We start from the raw sequence: 24,955 nt of genomic DNA on the forward strand, positions 1-24,955 counted from the left end.
CTCCTAGACTATTCAAGTGGCTAGTTAGGGTTACAAAATTACCGAAACATGTGTTGTTAAACTTGTGTACAGTTTAAAGAAATAGATCATCTTCTCAATAATTGACAAAATGAAAAATGTCCTTGTACAAGCTCCTGGCAGCTATCGTGTGTCATTTGTTTTGTTATTTAAAACAGATATGACAGACAATTTATTGTGTATATTGGAAAGTTTGCCTTTCAAAGACATATACCTTCAGTAATTGTGTATCATTTGTTGATTGGTTGGTGTAGCTTCTCACAATACTTTACGTCATTGTTTGGTTCCGTTATAGTAGGAGTTTTTATGGGTTATGTTTATTTAGTTTGTCAACTCAAAATTTCTGCTTGTTTCCTATCATGGTATCAGATATAGAAAATAACTGTTTTACCATTCATTTTAATCGATACAGATTCTCTTCATGCTTCATGTCCTGACCGACCCTTAACCGTCAATGGATGGTGAAAAAGAATTTCGAAAAAAAGCAATGATATTGCATTTCGAAAAAGCGTAAAACATTTTACTGTTCCAACGGACAATTCCCTCCTGGGAATGGTTTTCAACTTTAAATGTATACAGGAGCTTTGTATCACATATGTTTTGCAAATGGGATCAATCGGATTTTCATTTTTTCATTCAATGCTACTATTTATATCATCAGTAACTGATAACCTGTGACGGCAGGAAACCTGAGTATACGTTAATATTGATAGTTTGAGAAAAAATATTTCTGAATCCATCAACAAATAAAAAGATGATGAAATTATTAAGTTGAACTTTTCGATGGACAATACGGTTGCTCAGATTTGTAGACTATTGTTTAATAAAGGACGGATTGATTTTATTTTTTTTTTTACTTTATCAAAATCAATACAAGTTGGTACAAACATTTTGATATTGATTAATCCTAACAATTCTCGATTTGATCACATTTCATATTTTAAATGATTCATTGGGTGCATACAAACGTATCTTAACTGCAAATATCATAGCTTTGCTCCATCCTGATCTAAAAAACAGTAGGTTTTTAAATATAAATTCAGTTATATGAAACTGGCAATCTACTCTTTCTAGAAATTAATTGACATGATTACGTTAGGCGATAATTTACACACGCACACACACACAAACGACCAGCAATAAGTTGCGTGATACTCAAACAGCTTTCGAAAATCAACCACAGTTCTGGTCTTTTAAGGACGTCATGTTGGAATGGACGGATAGGTAATAAATAAAAGCTACCATACATCAACAAGACATGAATTTGGTTTACAAATATTATTATGACGATCATTGGAGCCTGACGGGAATATTACTATAGTGTTATATTTATCATCATTTTGTTTTTCTCTCTGTTATCAAAAAGATATGGTTCTTCAATGGAAACTTCGAAGGATAAATGGTCATGATAAAGTTCAGTTATAGTCACATAAAATATTTAATGTGAGTTAATTGAATCACTTCTACTTAACCATTATATATATTGGAAGACAAAGACAAAATATTAAACATAATTACAGTACAAAACCTTATTTATGTTCTGTATTTAGGTTTGAAATGAGATATACTTGGTTTGATTAATTGAGTTATCAATATTACCATGCTTAATTTTTTTGTATTATCGGTCGTAGTTTGCTTCATTGTCAACCTCTAATTGCATTATGGATTCAGCAGTTTTATTTCAAATATATTCAAAGTAAGTTAAGTCGTTCCTGCATTTCTTTCCTCGAAAAAAGTGTCTACACATTTTTCTTGATAAACTAGTTTTGACCGTAATCTATTTTCTCTTATATGATATCACATTTGCCGTGTATTTGGAATATAGTCGCCTTAATTTGTCACTATCTAATTGCGTGTAGGAATGACATTTACATATACAGGTCTGCTGATTTAAATATTGTCCTATATGTTCAAAAACGTTTTGTTACAACCAAATATAGGTCATAACCAAAACCTCGCACCGATTGTAGTAAGTTCCGTGTCGGTCCTTTGACAGTTTTTGTATCGCTTCCTTTCCGCTACACCAGCTTCAACTTGTACATCTCTAAAGAATGTATATGAAATAAGCTTATCTGCGTAGAAGGTATTAATGAAAATCCCTCTTACAGAAATTATAGGTTTAGAAGCCCTGCTTGTCACCTTAGGACGACATTTAACATCGGGAGAACGAGAACAAAATTCAAACATTACAATTACTATGTCATCACATCGTCCAGCGTGGGATATATAAGAATTTTATTGGATTCGTTTCCCCGGTCAATCACAAATTACAGCAATGTGTTTACGGAAACTTTGCAGACAAAATCGGACAAAACAGATGTCCAAGTTATAAATAATTTATAAAGAATTTTGTTGATAACTCTGATCGAAGCTAGTTTTTTCTCTAAAAAAGGTACATTCCATTTCATGTCGGCAATATATTACAAACACGATATGTTTTGTTTTTTCTTTTTTTTTTTCTTTTTTTTTATTTTTATCACTATTATTCGATTTTTCCTTCTTTTTTTTGGTTATTTTTTCGTAGTGTTTTTTGTTTTTGCTTTTGTTTTATTTTTTTTACCCTTTATTGTATTTGTGTTTTTTTTATTGTTATTTTGATTTTCACGGGTTGGTTTGGTTTTTTTTGTGGTTTTTCATCCTTGTAATTACATGTACATGGACCACTCTAATGCAGTGGTTGTCTGATTTAAGAAGTATCCATTACGTGTATTCAAACCGTCTTGATTCAGTTATGTAAGATGCCTTAAAAAATTGCTTCTTCAAGATCTTAGATTAGACAAGACAATGTACATATTGATCATGAAACTAATGTATATACTTATTATTACCAATTCGTTTACGGGAAACTGTTCGTAATTTCGTCTCATCAACCAAATTAATGTTTCTTGTTTTTGAGACATAGACGCGGTAGCGCCTGAAGAATGAACAAATGACTAACAATTATTTTAAGGGACGATGTACAATTCAAGATAGTCTAGAGACATTGTCTACAGTAATATGTATCGAACAAGTCGATTTGTAACATGTTAGCTTCCAAACTTCGAAAACAATCGGTACTTTTTTAGCTTCATAGTGTTAAACTACTCAGGTTATAAATGTGTATTTTTGACATTTAATTTGACAAAGCGTAATGGAAGCAGGGTATATAGCACGTTTCAACACATACATTTATTTTATGCTTTATTTAGCATGTTTATATCATTCACAAAAAAGATGCGTATAATTTTTGTTCATCGTAAATAAGTAAACCGGGGTAAAATAGCATGGCATACTGCCACTATTGCTGTGTCTACTCAGTACTTATTGTTTCTACATAAAATTGATAGTTGTGATAAGTTAATTGATGAGCCGATAAACTACGGACATACAGACATGGGGAATGGTCTTGCATTTTACGTTAATCTCAAGTGACTATTATTCATTATTATTACAACTCCACCGCTCTAACCGTAGACAAAGTTCTATATACAAACAAAACTGATCATTCTTTCCATCTTTTTTCATTCTTTTGAGGTTTGCATGATCGCCTGCTTATTGTGTTTGTTGGGAGAATGAAATTCCTGTTTGGTTTATTGCCATTTATATATATATATACAATTACATAATTATAATCTAGTCATAATGTTTTGTTCATTATTTATATTTTGTTTCATATCATTACAATTTGATTGACTGGTTTTAACTCTGTGTGTGTGTGTGTGTGTGTGTTTGCATGTTTTCATTTTTGTTTTTGTTTTTGTTTGTTTCTTTGTTTGTTTATTTATTTATTTAGTTTGCTTTTAATTTTGTTTGTTTTTATTAGCTTGTTTTGTTGTTAATTAACATTTATATCATATTTTTATTAGCTCACCTGGACTTTGCCATTTGAGCTATTGCCGTCACTTTGCGTCCGTCGTCGTCGTCATGATTTTCGTCGTCGTCTTTAACAATTTGTCACAACTCTTCTCTGAAATTACCTGACCAATTAGACCCAAACTTGGTATGAATGTTCCTTTGTGTATTTGAGATAGTATTAGACCTGATATGGCCCCGTAAAAATAAAAAAGAACAGACATGTTTTTCGCATATATCTCCAAAATCGTTAGGTTTAGCTGAATTCTGGCATGAGTAAAAGTGTTGAACATGATAAGATATATTTCTGGTTAAATTTTCGATTTAATCTGTTAAGAAATGTTGGAGTTATTGCCCTTTTTGGTGTTTTTTTTTTTTCTTATTTTCAATGTTATTTTTGCCAAAAATCTTTTCCTCCGAAACTTCTTGACCACTCAAACCCAGAACAAATGAATGTTTCTTAATGTGTTCTGTAAAGAACAGATTTGTGGATCTTTTATCCGTCTAAAAACATGATCGCCGTTATAAAAAAGGAACATAGGGGTCAGACAGAATTCTATTAGTTGTCAAAATGATCCTCATTTTAAGACCTACAAAAGTCTGCGTTGGGTCAAACTTGTCAGATGGCTCCTTGTTAGAGTTATTGTGCTTGAAAGGTGCAAAAAATTGTGTTTATTTTTTACAAATTTCAGTCTTGAATACTATGATAGACAGAAAGAAACTCAATTGTTGAAATGATCCTCATGATAAGGTCTACAAAAGTGTGCAGAGATTAATGTTTTCGGACGACTCTTTTTATGAATTATTGCCATTAAAAGCCGAAAGATGATATTTTTAGCAGTTTTAAATAATATCTTGAAAACTATGATAAATAAAAAGAAACTTTCAATTGACAAATGATCCTTATGTAAAGTCCTACAAAAGTATTCATTGAGTCAAAATTGTCGGACAACTTATTGTTAGAGTTTTAGCCCTTCAAAAGGCAAACAATATTTATTTCGTCTGTTTTCTATATTTTTAACAATTTTAACATCTATTTATTTCTTTCGTTTATAATTCTATTTAACCATTTCATCATCTATTCATTTCGTTTGTTTTATATATTTTTAACCATTTTTTCATCTATTTGTTTCGTCTGTTTTGTGTATCTTTAACCATTTGTATCTTCTTTATTACAATTGTCTTATTAAAGAAATGTAAAATACCTTTACCTATTGGAAAGAAACTACCTCTCGGTGGTATGTGAGGTATGTGAGGCACGTAATAGAGGTCATTGAACAGTCTGTTTTTTTTTTCTTCAATACTAAATCAGGTCTTAAAATGGCTAATGTTTTGAATTGTATGTAAGAACATTTGGCCTGCTTGTTAAACACGTATTTTCATGACAAGAAAAACATTCAAACAAAGATAAAAATATACATACGATGTTGGGATATGTTGTAGATGCCAGACAGGCTACTCTCAATTAAACCTCAGCAGCAGCAGCTCATAGAGAAATGGTCAAAATGGTAATGGTAAGCAATTTTCACTACCATACAGACGATAAACTAAATGGGATAGATGAAAATTGGTTCGTTTAATGGTACACTAGGAAATGACAATTTGTTGGATCTTTATAGGAATTAAAGACTTTGGCTGAAACTAATGCCTTCCGGTAAAATTTGACGTTTGGTATTCGAAGGGAAAAAGTACGGAAGACTGTATTTTCGTTCAGAAGGTTTTATGCCCTAGAAATTTTATACAAAGGATAAATAAATATGTATCAACATGAGAATGTTTGCATTGCGGAAGCTAGTTTCCGTGATAGTACAGTAAAGAAAGCTTCTTTCTAGAGTAATCCATTCCAACGATGATTACGACCCTGGACTTTAGTTTTAATTTCTTTGTTTGTTACAAAATAACTAGGAGTAAATAAACGATAAATTCTTCGTAAGTAAACGCATTTTACTTCGGCACAAGTTTTGATTAAAGCGTAAGAGTAGCGTGTCCAAGTTTTCTGGGGAGGTTTTCATATTTTATCTGTTATGAACTAATGATTGATTGATTGACTGATTGGTGTTTACCCACCAAGCAGCAGTATTTCAGCAATATCTGGGCGATGAACATGAAATGATGATGAAATGAAAAATGGGACATGACACAAGGATAATAGGGTATACTAGTACTCTTGAACATGATTTTTTTTAATTATATTGTTTCTTTTTAAATATTTATTGTCATCTTGATATAGCCCCGTATGTTGTTTTCTCAATGATTTGGTCGTTTAATCTTATTTTTGGACGACTGGAAATTTACGCCATGAACGATGTCATACGAATAAGTAAATAAAAAATTAGTTGTTGCGATTTGTTTTTGTGTGATTGTGCATCATTATCTATAAAAGCTGATCAGTCGATAGTGCAGCCAAAATATTCTAAGAGAATCATAGAGAAAAAGATTTCATAGATTGTTGAATATCAACTCGCCTTATTTGAAATGATGCTCGTTGTTAGTGACGGTGTTTTTTTTAGGGGAGGAGGGGGTGTTTTTGTTATTATTTTATTTTTGGTTTGTTTTTGTTTTGTTTTATTGTTTGTTTGTTTGTTTGGGTTTTTTTTTTTTTTTTGTTTGTTTGTTTGGTTTTTTTCTGTTTTTTGGGGGGGGTGGTGGGGGGTTTCCACTTTTAAACTTTATAATTCGGTATTAGAATTACGCCATTCACTGATTCAAATACATAACAAAGCCTAAAATTTAATCTGGATTTAACTTCAAACTTTGAAATCCATCCATGAAAATGTTTTAACAATACATGTATTCACATAAAGTTTATTTACTTATATAATTCAAACTTGCTTTTTGTATCACCACAGAAACCTTTGAAAATGGAATAAAAAACTTTAATCTCCATTGCACTGAACTATACAAGATCCAATTCACAGAGGATTATTTGTCATTACAATTAAATCCGTCAATTAATTATCAACAGAATGCACTTCCTAGCTTTACTTCCGGATGCACTTTATTTCGAGGGTCAGGAACCACATTTGCCGAATTTTCAGGGATCGTAGATTTTTTGTTTGCTTTGTTGAATGTTTGTTTTTTTGGGGTTTTTTTTTTTCTTTTTTTTTTGTTTTGTTTTTTTTTTTTTGTTTTGTTTTGTTTTTTTTTTTTTTTGATTGTTTTGTTTTTGTGTTTTGTTCATTTTTGTTTTGTTTGTTTTGTTTTGTTGTGTTAGTTTTGGTTTTTTTTTATATTTTATGTAGAAATAGCATTGTTTGGTTTGCATGTGTAATAATCGTTACTCATCTTTGAAACACGAAAGAAACAGACAGGTGATAATTTCGATTAATATCCGATTGATGTGCGCTTTCACTGTGTCTAATTAAACTTTACAACAAAAGAGACAATAGAAGGTAAACCTCTCTTTGTCCATTGCTTATTTTGGTGACAATTGTCTCTTTATTAAAACAATGTGTGATTTGTGTTCTATAAAACAGACTGTAATCGCCGTTTGAATCTTAGAAAAGAGAGGTAATTCACAATCTCATCCCTTATACTGTACAACAAATCTGTTTGTGAAGACTTTGGAAATCGAGGTATGTGATTATTATACAACTGACACGACTATGTTTATTATGTGCACTTTGATCATGTATTTACATCTACCGATCTTGTCATTGTATATGTCGACCATTTTGACAACCATACAATGTAATATTTTGTTGAAAAATGCGAATGAAGCTAAGTTTAATTCTGACTTGTAATTTGTACGAGTCTATATAAATACATATCATCGGAGATTAAATGTACTTTTAATTTAAAAAAATATAATTTTGAAATAAACAAAATACTTATATAAGTGTTGTTGGACGATTGTTTAGGGAATAAGATAATAGTAAAGTTTGCATTTTTTCGCAGACACAAATAAACTAGCATACGGACTTCAAGAATTATTCTTTATTGGTGAATTCTAGTTTTAATTCTCCGTCATCAAAGCATCAAAGAAGATGATTACAGTCTTTCTTACTTTTTTCTGTCTGTCACGTAGAGATCGATCCATGAGAGGTAGGAAGAAACACGTGTGTACACGCTTGGATAAGTAGCAATACAGCCGTTTGTTTGTCCTGATATACCCCATGATGTGGCTCCAGCTAACACTGGTGTGTTTCCGTCCCAACAAGTCATTGGACCACCAGAATCACCCTAGAATAATGATATAATCAGTCGTACATGTGGTTCGCTAAATTCAAGTGTGTTAGTGTCTGTACATATGTTTTTTTTTTCTGAAGGCCTAACAAACTTATTAAAACGGTAACTGGATTGACGAGTTCACCGTTTACTGATATTTGTTAGCAGGCTTTTCAGTACTTCAAAAAAGGCTAATATTTTCTAGAAAAAAAGGTCTACTCAGGATAATGGAAGACTTATGGCGTCTTGTTAAAACAATTGTTCCAAAATACGTAGTATGTGTTACATGTATTAAATAAATAGAGTTTCGCATATTCATGTCTTAATGGCAAACGATTGTATTTATATACTGATACTTATTAGGGCGTATATTTAAGTTTCTTTTACATTTTGTTGTACATATCCTAAACGGAATTCCTCTGATGCTAATTGAACAATATATAACCTTGAATGTAGACAATTTCTTGGTATAATTTCATTTTACAAGGTCAATACATGGCAGTCAGTTTGGTGAACTACATTTTTCAATTGTCGTTCACTACTATCAATCAATCAATCAATACTTACGTTACAAGATCCGTCTGCTTCTTCGCCATTTTGGACACAGATATGAAAGTCTCTGATTGATACGCCGGATATTGATGCCATTCTGGTCTGGCATTCAGAGTTTGGAATAACTTGTGTCATCAGCTCTTGGAGATTATTGGGCAGTCCGCCTGTTGGTAAATATTATGTTATAAATATTTTATTCTATATTGTCATGCTTAAATGCACATTTCTATTGCAATGCTTTAAATGCTTGAATGCAAGTTTCTATTACAATGCTTTGAATGCTTGAATGCAGGTTTCTATTGCAATACATTAATACTAGAATTTATTGTTGATCATTTTTTGTTCATTGTCTGATTAAGTTGTCGTTACATTTACAACATGTAATAACTCAATAAATTAAAGTGTACACATACCGGTATTGTATAAGAGGAAATGTACATAGTACATGGATGAAGTGTTTAACAAGGTTAATTTTGCGGACATAAAATGGAAAAAAAACACCAAATGGCTGAAACTTACAAATAGAATCGGATGGTGCAAATAGAATGAGATGGTCGAATTTAAACATATCTTAGATATCGTACATGTTCCGCATGTTCGGCCCCATCCTGTGATAGCACATTGCTGGTACACAAATTCCTGGTTAGAACTTGGAAGAGCTATCGGTTTTACACTGCTGCTATAGGTCAGAGGTTTACTTAGCTCAATAAGAGAAATGTCATTTGGAATGGTTCCAGCTCCGCTGTTGTAATTAGGATGCTGTAAGTAGATGCATAAAAGCACATTCTTAATATAAGGGTTGTTTTAAAACAATACCATGCAGTGAACTATATTTAGGTAGATGAAAAGAATATTTTGATGTCACTGCCAATAAACAGCTGTTGTAATCAATACAAGAAATGGATGGTGTACGCTAAGAAATTTAAATATAAGGGAAATCACAAGTAGCCATTTTCAGACTCGTGCGAGGTTCGAAACGAGCAATTAATACTTCAATGTGCACCTTAAAACATAAAGCAATATAAAACAATAAACAATAAGTCTAGCAGGTATGTCTTAACTATATCAGGATTAAGTTTTTATTTTCGCATGAAAACTGGTATACAGGCTGCAGGACGTTTTCAACAATGTGGCTACCTGTATTTTTGCCATTTATTTCGAGTTAACATTTTACCAACGTATTGTTTTCGAAAAGAGCTTAAAATATCTTTAGTGTTTCTGGTTGTAAAAAAAACAACCGATTCGTTTTTATTTAGCATAAATTAGTACGAAACTCAAAGTGAGGGAGTTTTTTATTCTACTGTTCACTTTTTTTTTCGATACAAGTGGCATTGTGTCATATTAAAACTTACATTTATTACTCTTTTTACAGTAACTACTGTACCGCCACTACCATGTCTAGATGATCCAACTCTGATGGAATATCCATTCTGCCTAAAGTAAAAATCATTGACATTCAGTTTTCCATCAGGTTTTTTTTCTCATTTCTTATTGTTTATTTGTACTTATGAAGTATCCTATGAGAAATGTGAAGGCTAATTTCATGTTGCAGTGCTGCTTGTGAATAAAATCAAGTTAAAACATGCTGTAATGTTAAATTATTAAACAAACACACGTTGAACATTGTAATATATTAGAAATGCACACATGCGTACAAGGATATTGACCACTGTTTTACACTTTCCAAGTAGAGGGTTTTCATTTTGTTTCAGTGAATGTTTTTATGTTCTGATGCAGAAAGTGCAAACATGTATACTTACAAGAATGAATAACGAAGGATTATCAACAAAACATTAAACTCAATTTTGAAACAAAGAACGTGTTTTGTTATTTGTATTGGTATTATAAGGAAGAACGTAAAAGTTGATATTTGTTTTATAAAGATAACTTTTGTACTCAGCTTGAACGATTGATACAAACTATATTTAAATGATTACCGTAAGGATCGTTGGCAAACGTGCAAAGGGTAAAAACTATTTTAAAATAAGATAGACCCGTGCAGGTCCGGGTGTTAAAAGAATAGGCCTGCAGCAGCGCTAAGCTTGTCGTAAAAGGCGACTAAATAGTGCTCAGAATCCTAGCCGGGGGCTAGGGCGCTCTGCCCACAGAGCAACTGGGATGTGTGCCCTAGGTGGTGGAATGGGGTACCCCTGGCGTGTTACATGCTGGGGTTGTCAGGTTATAATACGGAAAACCTGACCGCAAACCATAGTGGTGCACCGTGTTGGGAAAGATGCCACGTTCCTCACACGTTAAAGAACCCTACTGTGGTATTCTCCCGGAGTAGGAACCATAGGGCTCCGCCACAGGAGGCTAAATTGCCCGACCCTACCCACATCTCCCTATTTCCAGTGGCAATCAAAATTTGTCGACCCCATTGTCCTTGTGTCCCATCCCTTTTTCATTTCATCATCATTTCATGTTCATTCTATCATCAATTTCATGTTCATCGTCTGAATATAGCTGAAATATTGCTGCTTGGACGTTAAACCCCAACAAACAAACAAACATAAAATAAGATACTTACTGAGTACAGTGAGCTGCAGATAGAACCCAGGTTGGACTAATGATAGAAGCCCCACAGATATGACTTGATGTCTGTAGCGAAACTTGCCAGGGGTATGAATCAATTGTTGCTGAAGAACCTCCTATGATCCTACTGATTCCATCTGAATCCTGAAAACAATCAATTCCCAAAATGTTACGTCTTTTTAATCGAAATACCGAATCTTTTTAAAATGTTTGTTTTTGTAAAGTACTTTTCCTAATAAATGTTATAAACATTATAGGGAAAATATCATAATTACACATACCACCTTCTAATTCTAATCTTCAGAATAATCAATTTTGAGGTTTGCAATTCGATATAGGGTGACTTACCTGTAATTCTTCATCCCTAGCAAGTTCCTTTCCTTATTTATCTTGGACGGCTTACCTTTAATTCTGCATCCCTGGCAAGTTCTTTTCCTTATTTATCTTCGATGGCTTACCTTTAATTCTGCATCCCTGGCAAGTTCTTTTCCGGGTTGGTAGAACTGATAGTTTGCAGACACAGCTGAAACGAAGATTGAATCAATAGCATTTGTAGTATTTATGAAAACATTCCTTAAAGGGCCATTTTCCTTATTATATCTAATTTTGAATAAAACTTATTGATGATAACAATTTTAAAAAATATTGAGCATTTCATAAAAATGTCATTTGAAGAAAATACATTTGAGATAAGAATGTAGAATGGTAGGAATTTTGAAACTTACACTTTTTGTGTTTTTGACCAAAAAAATGTTGAACCAAGGAGAAGATATAGTCTGCAGGACCACTTTTATTTTATTCAATCAAAATAATCTGTTTTAAAATTGACATTGCCCTACATACCAAAGTCTTCAATATAAATTAAAAAAAAAACTATAACAGTAGCAACATACAACAATAAATAATACTGTTAAGACCTTTTACTTCACTTACTATCATTCCAAAAAAAATAGAACGAACCAATATTTAAAGGGAAAGATAAACAAGTTTTTTAGCAAGAGTTGTCTATCTTGTACATTAAAGCTCCGATAGAAGATTAAAAATTCTGAAGAGCCCCATCATATAATTCTTTATTTTCTTGTATCTTAATATTAAGGACATATTTAACAAACTCATTGTTTATATTTAGTCCATTCGTCGTACCAATTAATTCAATGGATCCTGAAAAATTCGAGATCTTTTGGAGTCAAATAGTTCAAAACTATTATCAGAATATAATAGCATTAAAACCTATGATTTTTCAACACAGTATACTTCTATTCCCCATACTCAGTTAAAATTCCGACTTAAAAACATTATACATCGTTATTTTCCCAAAAAGATGATACACCTAGATACAAATACATAGTTCTTGGTAGAGATTCCTCATACTTTATAAGAAATAATTCCGAATCATCTTCCATATACACAGAAGAAGATGTTCACAAAATGCTGAAATTTTTTCGACAATATATTCGTCCAGTGTGGTGGACAAGTTTTTCAACAAACTGTCAGCATTCCAATGGGAACAAATAATGCTCCTCTACTTGCTGGCCTTTTCCTTTAGTCTTGTGAGGCTGACTTTAGACTTTATAGCTGATATGATCCGAAAGAAAGAATATCGTTTAGCTGGATCCTTTAATCTCAGTTTCCGCTATACAGATGACGCATTATCTTTAAACAATCCTAATTTTGGAGATTTGATACATCGCATCTACCCCAAAGAACTTGAGATAAAGGAAACTATAGACACTGTGAAGTCAGCCTCATATATTGACCTACACTTAGAAATCGACGGTAAAGTAAAATTATTGACCAAACTTTATGAAAAACGTCATGACTTTTCATTCAGAATTGTCAACTTTCTTTTCATCTGTGGCAAAATCCCTTCAGCACCTGCGTATGGAGTGTTCATATCACAATTCATATGTTATGCCAGAGCTTGCCGAAACTACGCAGATTTTTTGTATCGCACTAGAATTCTATAAAATAGGCTTCTGGAACAGGGTTATGTTGCTTCAAGATTGAAGTCATCACTACAAAAGTTTTATGGTCGTCATCATGAACTCGTGGATCGTTACGGTGTATCCATCTGCACTATGAAAACTGATTTGTTCAACGTGTCAGTTTTCCTTTCCTCTTTCGGCTACCCCCGACTGGACTTTTTTATGAGCAACTCGGTGGGTGTTTTCTAGAAGAGCAGAGGACGCTTGTCCTGCCGATGCACCTGGTCCGTGTTCCCAGTTTTTAGTGTTTCTCATTTGCATTTGTTACCTTGTATGTATGATTTTAGTTACTATATGTTCTTTGTTGCGTGTGTCTGTTTTCCGTGTGTGGTGTTTGTCCCTGGATTTCGATCTTTTGATTACCGCTATCACCTTGGTTCCCTTGATTGCTCTTAAACAGTCCACATTCTTATTAACAACAAAACAAATGTGTTTTGTGTCAGAAATTATACACAGAAAACATCGTCATGAAGTGGTTGAAGGCAAGGCAAAAATTACAAAAGAAATTGTCTATTGAATTATGACGGTGGCTATTTTGAAAGTTTAAATATTGTCATGTGGAATTGACATAAATTGATAAGTACATTAGTTCACTTTTTTAATTATATATCAAAAACATTGACAAATGTACTACCTCTTTATATTTCTCTAACACATCTATGCGTTGTTTTTTTTTTGGTTTTGTTTTTTTTTTCTTTAAACCACAGATTGTTCCTGACTAATATTGTCCACAGTAATTGTTGTAATAAATTATGTTTAAGATCTATATCCTAAATGTCAAAATTGAATGAAAAGTTCTGTATAAGATAATGACTGAAATGTAAACTTTTTACACGAACAAATTTTTAAACAAAAAGCATGATTTAATCGTATGTAAGTCGATTTTCCGTGGACAGCGGAAGTAATTTGAATAATCTACTTCTAAACAATCCTTACCTGCATACACAAGAGACAACAAAAGGAAAGACTTCATCGTTTACAGAGGTGAGATGTCCAAGTCCTGAGTTTGTAGACTGGACTGAGCTTTTTTTTATACTAGTCCACCGTCCACTGGTCGTGACCAATGCTCAGCGTTAAGTGCCCATTTTTCAAGTTTATAACACGTGCATGATCGGTATGTTTACTTTATTTCATATTGTTTTCCATTTTATTTGAGCTAATATTGTTGAGAAAGCACTAGAACCATCATCCAACCCATTTTCATGGGAAACGCCATATGGTTTGAAAATTAGGTGAAATTTAAAACTCTTTAATACAGGTTCTTCAAGGTTAAAATTAAGCATGTCATTTAATCGATACCTTTGCACCTATGATACGTTTCTGTTAAAAAGGTTTGATGCGTATTTTCTAGTTACTGTAAACGGATCATTTTTTTTTTTTTTTTTTTTTTTTTTTTTTTTTTTTTTTTTTTTTTTTGTGATTGCTAATTTTCTATCAAGTGAACATATTCTCGGGTTATTTACTTTCGCGGTTTAAAATTCCGCGTGTAAAACATGTATTCTTTGCCTGTTTCTGTCTACTGCGAAAATAGCAAATATTAGTACATCGAATGTTAAAATTTAATCTTTTGGTTCCAATAACTTTGTTTTGTTTGTCATGGGTTTGCTTTGTTGGTAGGTGAGTTGGTTTGTTTATTTTCATATTTCTGAAGACTTATTTAATCACCGATCCAAAACGTAACTTTTCAAAAAATAATGATAAACTGAAAAATTGAAATTAACTTTAACATCCGCGAATATTTGCAAGCTACTGCAACTATCATTTAAACTACTTTCGTCTGTGTTCGGATATGGTTAGTAAGGGTTTTTTTGTAATATTATTAATCCGTTAATATCAATCTTATTCGGAATGTTACTTTAGAATTTAAAAGTAAAAGCTCGTAATTATCACCCGATAAAATTCTTCGTACATGTACATCTAATTATTGATTATGGTATGAAGCGAGTTAAATTCACTTTTCATTGAGGAATGGGGTGTGGAGCAAAAGGGAATGAGGGTCAGGGCAATACATGCGTTACGATTGAGTGATTTATTGATTGATTGATCAAGAAACTTACATAAAGAAAGAAGTTCCAGGTGGCAGGCAAGGACTACACTATCTGTTCCATGTCAATATTTGCCGCTGCTAAACTTTTAAAAAAAGGTAGCATAACTCCGGAAACTACCCTGATCTATCACGCACTGTATCGTCTATTTTTCTCCAGTTACCGCCTCGTGACATCGGAAGCCGGAGATGGCAAATAAAAATGACAATTTGCTTACAGACCATTGCATAGGAATTTCTATTACGCATTTCTAAGGAAAGGTGGTCTGCTAATATTGCCTTTTGTAATAATAATTCTATTTGGCTACTTGGCAATGTGTTATAATGCTAGAGCTGTAGGTGCTTCAGGGCCTTAGAAGTGCATGGCGAGTGTTTCCTGCACCACCAGACATAATTGTTGAAATTTCATTGGTGTTTATGTTCCTGCTTTTATGCCTCTAATTCCAATTTGACGTTTATTCGAGGGGTAAAAATTCAAACAATCGATATCAATTCATTCAGTACATGAGTACTTTGGTTTACCTTGAAATCCTGAAAATGTTTCTTTGGGACTTTGTTCATTATTGTCTTCGTTCAGTTACTGTAAATTTACTCTTGTTGTCGGGCCTTCAATAGCTCCAACAGTGACCAAAAACAGACCACTGACAAAAAATGGATCATACAGCACAATGAAAATTAATACAATAATCACGAAACTACCGGGTTAACTGCAGGTGCTATGTTAAAGTAAGTAGTTCTAGTTTTGTGCAATGTAACCGCCGTGCTGCACGTTCAGGGTCTTCTGGTAAAAGAGGAAAAATCCCTGACAGATGCAGATTATTGAGCACATTGGAAACATGACTAGTTCATGGTGATCGTAGAACGACTTTAATTAATTTGTCTCACTTTCTTAGTATTTCCTCAGGTTCATTCATGGTGTTCTTGTTTGTTTTCATAATTTTTTCTTTGCTAGATTTTTAAACATTTGACGTTTGAATTTCTGATATAACTTTAACTATTTTTATTGAATAACCTAGCTATTACTGGTATGATGACTTAAGTATCCAATGATATCAAGTTAGTTCTTAACCAAATATGTAGTCTAAACGTATCAAAATAAACTTAGAATTAGATTTAGTTTGGCCAGAGAGACATGAGGTCTAAATGGACGAAAGAGTAAATGCTACAGGCTGGATGCAATGATTTCCTAATGCAAGTAATAACTGAAAGTTTTTGCCATCTTAAAGGTGCCCAGATGTTTTTGCATACATATTCTCAAATAAATAATTGAAATCGGAAAACTTAAATATCGGAAACAATACATATTTCAATGTATGAAGCCTATCTGAAGTTATTTTATTTTGATGATTGTTTCCCTTGATATCTTACAAATATTTATATGTCACGTGTACTTTATCCTTTTCTGTATACAAAATAAACGAAACTGTATTTATCCATGTATGAATAGAATTGCCCTTCATTGGTGAGAACCCAGGCTATAAAATTATCTTCCCTCCAGTGAACAATCCCCTCTTCACAATGAGGGTTGGGTTGTTATGGTTACCAATTTATTAAAATGTTGCACAGGACAAGTATGGACACACCATTCAAGCTCGAAACAGCTCTGAAATTTAACGAATTTGATCAGAATCAAAGTGGCCCTTTTTGTCATCTTATTCCTCGATAAGCACAAACTTCAAATCAATCCAAGCTAGCCTTCCTTTGTGGGCTTTACACCATTGATCGAATTTCAAAAAGATCCATTCACTGGACAGTAAAAATATAACATTAGGTGATGTGGTGAGATGTGATGTGATGTGTACTAATTCAGCTCAAGCAATAAGGAATCTTTTCGTGCATTTAACGAAGGAATATACAGTCCAACACAACCTGATATTGTTTTTCAGATATATTTTCTGCAAGACCAACAAGTAGATGTAGGTCTATATTGCTAAATTCAAGAACCCACTGTAGGTCGCTCATTAGTTTAGTTCTTGCATTGCTATAAAGAGGGCATACAAAAACGTAATAGTCAGCAAAAATGTTTGGGAACAGTTATTTTTCACTGGTATTCAGTAAACACGATTTAAATTGTTTGGGTGCCTGAAACTCCCTTAATGTTCTATCTAGTTTATTCCATTCAACTATTGTTGATGGAAAAAAGGATTTACGAGTCACCGAAAGCCTACAAAAAGGAACAATAATATCTTCACCATTCCGAAGCGGATATACTGTAGTAGATTGAATCTTCGATGGCATTAGATCATGTAAATAATCCGGAGCCATCTTATTATATATTTTATTAAATAAATTTATTTTTTTTACGTTTCCTTCCATCTTCTAGTTTTTCTCATCCAATTTCTCGATATACTTGCTCCGATTTGGTAAATATCGGTAAGCCAGTTATAATTCTAGCAGCTTCGAGTTGTGAAGTTTCTAGCTTTTGAGTGTTTACTATCCCACAATTATCCCAGACTTCTGAGGCATATTCAAATAAAGGTCAGATATACACTGTGAATAGTTTTTTTTCTACGTGATTCCGAGAAAGTTTAAATTTGAATTTTCGAAGAATACTAAGATGCTTTCTATTCTAGGTATCTAGATTTTCTATGTGATCGTTCCATTTTGCGTCGTCACTAAAAGGCACTTCCAAATGTTTATGAGTTTTGTTAAGCGGAATGTCTTTTCCGTTCAGACTGAAATTCATAGTTGGAAGATCGACTTTTGAAAACATCATAATTTCTGTTTTTTGGGGGGGTTAAAGTCCATTAACCACGTTCTTGGCCATTTGTCCAACGATAAAAGATCGCGATCAATATCATTTTTTATTTCTGTTATCATGTTGTTGCTTGAGTGGCCGAAAGATGTATCATCAGGAAAATCATACAAAGGTAAAATAGACTATCTCCTATGTCATATATATAAATTATGAATAAAAAGGGTGATAATACTGAGCCTTGCAGCACTCCGGCCAACGTATTGCAAAGATCTGACGAAGAAGTCTTTATGACTACCTGTTGTTTCCTATCTTTAAGATAGCTATGAAATCAATCCAAAAGTTTACCTTGTATGACATATGATTTCATTTTATGCAATAACCCCCGATGCCATACTTTATCAAAGGCCTTTGAGAAATAGCAAAATACAAAACATGATATTTCTTTCTTTTCCAATGAATTGAGTATATTGTTATACATTTCAATTAACTGATGAACTGTGGATCGTTCTGGTAGAAATTCCGATTGAAACTTATATATTAAATTGTTTGAATGAATTGGTTGTAAATGTACTTATAAACAACTCTTTCCATTACTTTCCCAACACAGAGAAATTTCTTATAAGAGAAATGGGTCTGTAATTAGAGGGTAATGAAGTATCACCTTTCTTGAAAATTGGAATCATGTTTCACAGTTTCCACTGCGAGGGAAATATACCGTACTGTAAGGATTTATTGAATATTAATTTTAGTTGCTTAGCAATAATTTCGGGGCATATTTTAACATCCTATAACTTATCAGGTCTGGTCCTGATGCTTTATTTAGCCTGAGAGTTTGAATGACGTCGACAATGTTCTGTAAAGTTGCTCTTGGTATATCAAGTCTGCACGAGTTTTAATTGGAAAATCAGGAAGATTTATGTTATCATCATCAAATTTCGAAATCGATGAGAAATACTTGTTTAATATGTTACACTTATCTTCGTCTCTATAAGCGTTTGCTTCTACACTGCGGTCATTGATAATGTTTTGTAAGAGTGGCAATTCATTGGAACCTTTGTTTGATTTGATTAATATTTTCATTATTTTTCAGTATGCCTTAGGATTCGATGTGTGTTCTATTATAATATTATCTAAATTATTTTCAATTTTTTCTTCCAGTGATTGTTTAAGATTGTTAACTTTATTCCTTTGTGTTTCATACCGTGCTTTATCGGAATCGCGTCCAAACTTTTGCACTTTTTTCCATAGTCAATCTCTTATACGAATTTCTTTACGAATTTGGTAATTAAACCATGTCTTGTCACGACTGCGGATGGTAACGTGTTTTTGATGGTATGCTGTCACCAGCAATTGTCTGAAATCTTTCAGTAAATATTTCGCTAGTTTCGTCAACAGATTTCCCGTTAAACAACTCAAACCAGTCTGTATCGCGCATCATCTCGGAAAACTTATAGACATTCTCATGATCATATAGCCAGAATTTCCGTTTAAAAGATCGAAAAGTCGTTAAGATAAGAGTTGGTAAGAAACACCGAAAAAAATATTCATTTAGAGCTGCACATAAAATTTACCGCACTGAAGTTGTAGTACAGTTCACTTTTCACTATTGAAAAGTGAATGGTAAACTAGTTTACTATTCATTATTCGAACCTACATGATCAAACAGGTCATTAAGTAGATATCTACTTCAAGACTATCTAGATGAATATCTTACTTTTCAAGATTATGAAATGAACAAGCCGTTAATATTTCAACGGTATCATAAAATTTACATGGCACATAGAAAAAGGAAGATAAGAAAAGTGAATTAACATAATCAGGGAGGTCAAGAGTGTTTGAAATGTAAACAAAAGCGGTAAATTTCTATTTCAAGGGGGTGGTTTTATTTATAAACAATCGTATGGATCTGATAGTATTTAGACTAGCAAGTTTGTTGAAATACTGTAGAGTTTATCACAAAGAACATCGCATAATAATTTGAGATATATAATAAAAATAAGCAATATTAAATACAAAAAACAAAAACAAAAACAAGCAAACAATTTAATATTATGCAAGTTTGTCATAAGGTTCGGATTTACATTTTTGGAATTATGAAAATTGGAGGTCACTTTGATCGGAAGTTATACGTTTTGTTCATTACTGTTAGAGAAACCATTTGAGTATTGGTCTTAACCCCAGATCTTCATGCAGTCGCATCCTCCTTTCAATTACCGCAATCTCATCGAAGTTATTGACAATACGCTTTTCTGTTTCTTTTACATATATTCTACCGTCGATTTTCCAGTAGGCATTTACAAGTTTGTTTTATTTGAGTTCAGCAAGCCTTTTTTTTCAGTCAAGTTGGTTCTGTGTTGGGTGAGGTTTTCAGTGATAAACGTACCATTTGGATCATTTTTCAGTAGTTTTTTTGTTGGAATAAACCTGGCGTGGGATTCTATATATATGAAATGAACTTAACAGTAACCTTGGACTTGCCATTGAAGGGTTTTCCAATTACATGGGTCCTCCCAATGTCATTAATTATTAAGCCGAGTCCTAGTTTGTTGTTACATACATCGCGCATTCGCTGATCAGTGTCAACAGGGTTCACTACTCTTCCCCTATTTCCACAGGCACAGGAATATTATGGAATCGTAGTCATCGTCTATCATGAAAATGCTTGTTTCTTCGTTCTTTTTTTTTACCCAAAACAGTTTGAATTACAACCATCAAAATCAACCCAAACTTTCTTGTTGCGGTATGGCACCGTGTCATTAAATTTCATAAAGACCTATATACCTATACTCAAGTTATTGTCCAGACATGAAGTGTCTTTGGATGACGATGATGGCAGCATGTAAGAACTTTTTGCAGTCCTATAAAAAATAAAAGTGACACATAATTTGACATATTTTATTTAAGTTTTGTCAACAGTAAGAGAACATGTGTAGTTGGTATATATTGCTAATACTTAATTCTACTCACATTTACAACCATCACAAAATATAATACAATGAAACCTGTCTAATCAGAACAACCCGTCTAAACCAACCTACAACATGTAATTATAACCTGTTTAAACAAGACACTGGTCAAAATAACAACAAATCTTTTTCTTTGATTCAGTTTGTCTAGTTCTGTTTAAACAGATCTCATTGTTATATCTTTCACTCACAAGTAGATGTGAACAAATTAAATTTGATTGGTTTCGACAGAGAATGCTTACTGATATACCTATGTGTTACACTGCCATACAACACAGTACTATGTAGCAAAGTATTTCGTGGGTTATGTAAATATGGATGAATATAAAACAATTCTGGTATTGTATCTTTCAAATTCCTATAATGAATGTAAAATTTGAACAAAATAATAACTTATATTGTTTGATAAATTTGTAAACTGAAGTTCTAAAAAACTTCGTTATGCAAGTGGAAGTGGATAGATTTCTGCATAAAAAACAAAAAGGGACAGGGTCTTTTTTTTTAATTTAATGACAATCATTAAAAAAATAATCCAACTGGAATGTGAAACAACAAATTATTTAAGTTATATCTTTGACAGAGAAATGAATTACCCTGGATTTCACTGAACACCACAAAAACATCCATAAAAATAAGTACAATATCAGAAAGTCAATTTATGACCTTTGACCTAAAAAGTTACATGCAAACAAAAATAAGTACTGTTCTAAAAATAGTTCAAAAAATGACCACCAGTCATTTAGTAATTAATAAATGAAGAACAAAACAGAGACTGACTATCAGTAAAAGTTTTACTTCAGACCTTGAAGAATGTTAACAATCATTGTTCACCAAATACATGTTCTAGTTTTCACCTGTTTATTCAGTAAAGCTGAGTCATGATATTGAATAAAATGAATAAATCTCTTCTGACAAAAATCAAAACCAATAATTATCTATGCTATTAACAGTGGCAACATCAGCTGAACAACCTTAAATTTACAGTATTTGGTTTAAAAAATTATAAAAAAATAACTTAAAAGCCTTTGATAAACTGATACAAATATCATTAAAATGTAATGTAAAAACAAAAGGCTGTAGATATCACCCTTTGTTAGTTCTCTGACTCAATATGATAAAAACAAAAAATAATGTTCTCTCAACAATATACACATGATAATAAGTATCAAAATTTGTGATTTGCGTATCAATATTTACAGCACTATCATTTTTTTCTTTATTTACAATATGAATTATATATATATACAGTCAATACATCAATGGAATGAAGATGAACAAAATAATGGGCAGAACGTCAGCAAAAAAATATAATAACATAACCTGTAACTGGTTTCATTTTTTTCATAGGATTTTTTTTCCTTTTTTTCATTTTATTGTGTAAATGAATGCACCAACTGAAATAATTCATATCAGACACATGTATGTTCAAACTGAAATCAATTAATTTAGACTGAGTTTAAAGATGTGTACATGTATATTCAAATTTAAATTATCAATTCAGATTCTGAGTTTAAAATTTTAAGTTATTCTTCTTATATTTTTTTTTATTGAAATACAATATAAAGAAATAATGTGTGTATTAACTAAATTTGGTTTGAACATTCATCTGTGTATCAGCAAATAAAATAAATCTCTGGTATATTCGTTACTTGTCATCTTGATTAAATTTTTACTGTAGTTCAATTTCATGAATAAGAGAAGTACAGTAAAATGAAGACTTAAATGCTTGCATAGGACAATTAACTAAAAAGGCAATATCTTTTTACTGTTTAAACATCTTGGTAAAGCTGTTCAGTTTTGTGAGGTAAACTGTTAGTGCAAAGGGGAATAAATCTATTCCTTTACTAGCTACATAGTCACATTAGTTGGTGAGAAAATGAAATGTGCATAAAAAATGTATACAACCTACAATAACTGTAAAATGCAGAACAAAAAACTGCTAAAAATAGCACCTACATTTATAGAAATTACAAAATCAAAAAATTGTATATCAACAAGGTAATACAAACCAATGGATATGATATGTGTAAAACAAACAGTATTTTCTGCCATTTTAAAATGTAAATTTGTTTTGCCAAATAATCAAAAAAGCCTTTACAGTAATGTGTGCCATTCCAAGCTATCAAAATATCGCATAATTTGTCACACAGTTGTGTTAATTAATAAATCCAGGCAGAAGAGATTTTTTTGTATTTGAATTTCTTTCTTTACCCATTTTTATGCAAAATATAATAAAAGCAGAATTTTTCCAAATTAGTAAATTTCATGTTCTTAACCCATTAAACACTGTTGCAGACTATTTTTTGTTTTTGTAACTTCAAGAAACAAAAAAAACTCTTCTACTTTATCAAAACTATTGGTTTTTTTTTAGGATTCAAATGATGATTCAAGAGATACACAGTTTTTCTATCAGTCCATTATTTGCTTGTTCTCTTATTTAAACCCTGTAATTTTACTCTTGTTGAATTCAAATGTTGTGAAATTATAATTGTTTATGGGATTCCAGTTTTCTTGGTCTTCTAACTCAGTTGAATAAGAGTTGTCAAATCATTAATTACAAGTGTATGAATTTTTTTTCCAAAGCATGCAAACAAAAATGTTTACAATGCTTAACAAGCCAATGTTTCTTGTAACTTTTGAAATTCCAAGAACATTTTATCTGACCGTCAACCTTGCTAAAAATAAAAAAAGAACAAGCTACTGTTCATTTAACAAATCATCAAAATAATGCAATATACAAATTTACTAACCAATTTCTTATCAATTTTGAAATGTACAATTAGACCCTTAAATTTAATTTCACACATATTCAAAATTGCCTTAGAACAGACGATTTGAATCTAACAAAATAAAGATCTAGTATAGATAGAAAATTGACAACAAATCAATTATAATCAAAACATTGCCACACTGGACTTCCTGTCACAACAGGAAGCTGACAACAACAAAAAAACAAGTAAAAATCATATAAAAGCAGCATATCACAATAAATATTGTAGACTATGTACATGTCATGACTGTTCTACATGTAAACCTTTATGGTTATTGGATAGTCCCTATCAAAGGGAGGTAAATGTGCAATACTGGTTACCAGTTTGACTGGTTCAATTATGAATTCATACATTTTTCTGTATATATCACATGATTCGTTTCACGATTCATTTCTCCTCAGAGAGTAACATTACCACTGTAACTTAGACATTCTGTCTGTCCAAGCCTCCACCAGTTGTGGTCAATATTTGGCTGGCTTATATTAAAGCATGCAAGGTCTTGTACTGCTACAGGGGTGTGGCCTAAGCTTTTTGTGGACACCAAGAAGAATTCATGTTTTGCACTTTTAGCACAATAATAGCATTACATTCACACAGTTACATTTCATGTATCACAAAGGAGCTGGTTACAACCAAATAATCACTGCTATACTAAGAAACCCTCAGACATATTTTGAATACGAGGTCCATATAGTTGGGTCCTTAGAGTCTGTATTGAGTTCATTATTTTCTTCTGGTGTCCAATCAAAGTCACACCTAAACCTTCTAAGTCACGTAATGTTATCGTAGAGACTTGTTCCATTGTCCGATATCCTGCATTCAGGAAGTTTTGTATATACCTGTCCATTTTGATAGAGATTAACCATCCCTCCACACTACTGAATCGTGAAACTTCATTTACAGGGTTTAAGTCCATTAACAAATCAGCTCTGGTTAAAAAAAAAAGATATAAAAGTTATAATGTGCAAAAACTTTGCTTCAGTATTAAGTACAAACAGTCATGTATTTTATGTTAATAAATGTAGGACAGACCTGAAATCCAATCCCACGATATAAAACCCCACACTATAGTTTTGTGTATAAAATATCTAGTGGCTGTTACAGTTGCTGAGAAAAATGTTATGAAAATGTGGCATTCACCTATAAGCCGATTTGCATAATTGCAACCAAGCCAAAAATGTTCTAGTACAATTGTTAAGGCTTAAACCTAATATATTTCTCTTCAATGTTCACAAAATTGGTACCCAAGTAGATGTACCCAAGTAGATGTATTAGATTCAAAATAACTGCAGCTATTCCAACAAAACATTTTTTTTTGTTTTTTTATCTTCAACATTATCACATTATTTGATGTAAGTTCTCAACCATTGTATCAGGTTTTAATTATTTTG

General features: G+C 32.2%; 2 protein-coding genes and 1 long non-coding RNA gene across 8 annotated transcripts in view; 1 reads left to right on the forward strand and 2 right to left on the reverse strand.

Annotated features, from left to right (window-relative positions):
• Positions 1–7,770: 7,770 nt before the first annotated feature.
• LOC148602195 (fibrinolytic enzyme, isozyme C-like) lies at positions 7,771–14,162 on the reverse strand. The gene is made up of 7 exons (XM_088555328.1): positions 14,022–14,162; positions 11,559–11,623; positions 11,096–11,244; positions 9,921–10,002; positions 9,153–9,327; positions 8,584–8,732; positions 7,771–8,031 (listed from the first exon to the last, which is right to left on the reverse strand). Exons 1-7 carry the CDS (start codon positions 14,056–14,058, stop codon positions 7,852–7,854), a joined length of 837 nt encoding a protein of 278 aa, XP_088411454.1. The 5' UTR covers positions 14,059–14,162; the 3' UTR covers positions 7,771–7,851.
• Positions 9,197–10,154, forward strand: LOC148602196 (uncharacterized). Its single transcript, XR_015917134.1, has 2 exons — positions 9,197–9,329; positions 9,941–10,154. It is a non-coding gene; the product is annotated as an uncharacterized LOC148602196 (long non-coding RNA).
• A 6,546-nt stretch (positions 14,163–20,708) lies between the features above and the next one.
• Positions 20,709–24,955, reverse strand: part of LOC148602197 (ephrin type-A receptor 4-like) — an 87,782-nt gene continuing 83,535 nt past the window's right edge. For all 6 annotated transcript variants that reach the window (XM_088555327.1, XM_088555324.1, XM_088555326.1 and 3 more), the window contains one exon: positions 20,709–24,493. In XM_088555327.1, the coding sequence (XP_088411453.1) occupies positions 24,211–24,493 (283 nt within the window). In that variant the 3' untranslated portion in view covers positions 20,709–24,210. The remainder of the gene's footprint in view (positions 24,494–24,955) is intronic.

This window comes from Perna viridis, chromosome 12, assembly GCF_037379345.1.
Source record: "Perna viridis isolate PV_CMFRI_1.1 ecotype Kerala chromosome 12, ASM3737934v1, whole genome shotgun sequence".
NCBI classification, from domain to species: domain Eukaryota; kingdom Metazoa; phylum Mollusca; class Bivalvia; order Mytilida; family Mytilidae; genus Perna; species Perna viridis.

What these genes read in the sequence shown, in the direction of transcription:
- LOC148602195 (XM_088555328.1), bottom strand. Translation starts at nt 14,058, where the DNA reads ATGAAGTCTTTCCTTTTGTTGTCTCTTGTGTATGCAG. An exon ending in CCAGGGATGCAGAATTAAAG is followed by an intron (nt 11,245 to 11,558) that starts GTAAGCCATCGA and finishes GATTGTTTTCAG; the next exon opens with GATTCAGATGGAATCAGTAG. An exon ending in CTGTAAAAAGAGTAATAAAT is followed by an intron (nt 9,328 to 9,920) that starts GTAAGTTTTAAT and finishes ATCTACTTACAG; the next exon opens with CATCCTAATTACAACAGCGG.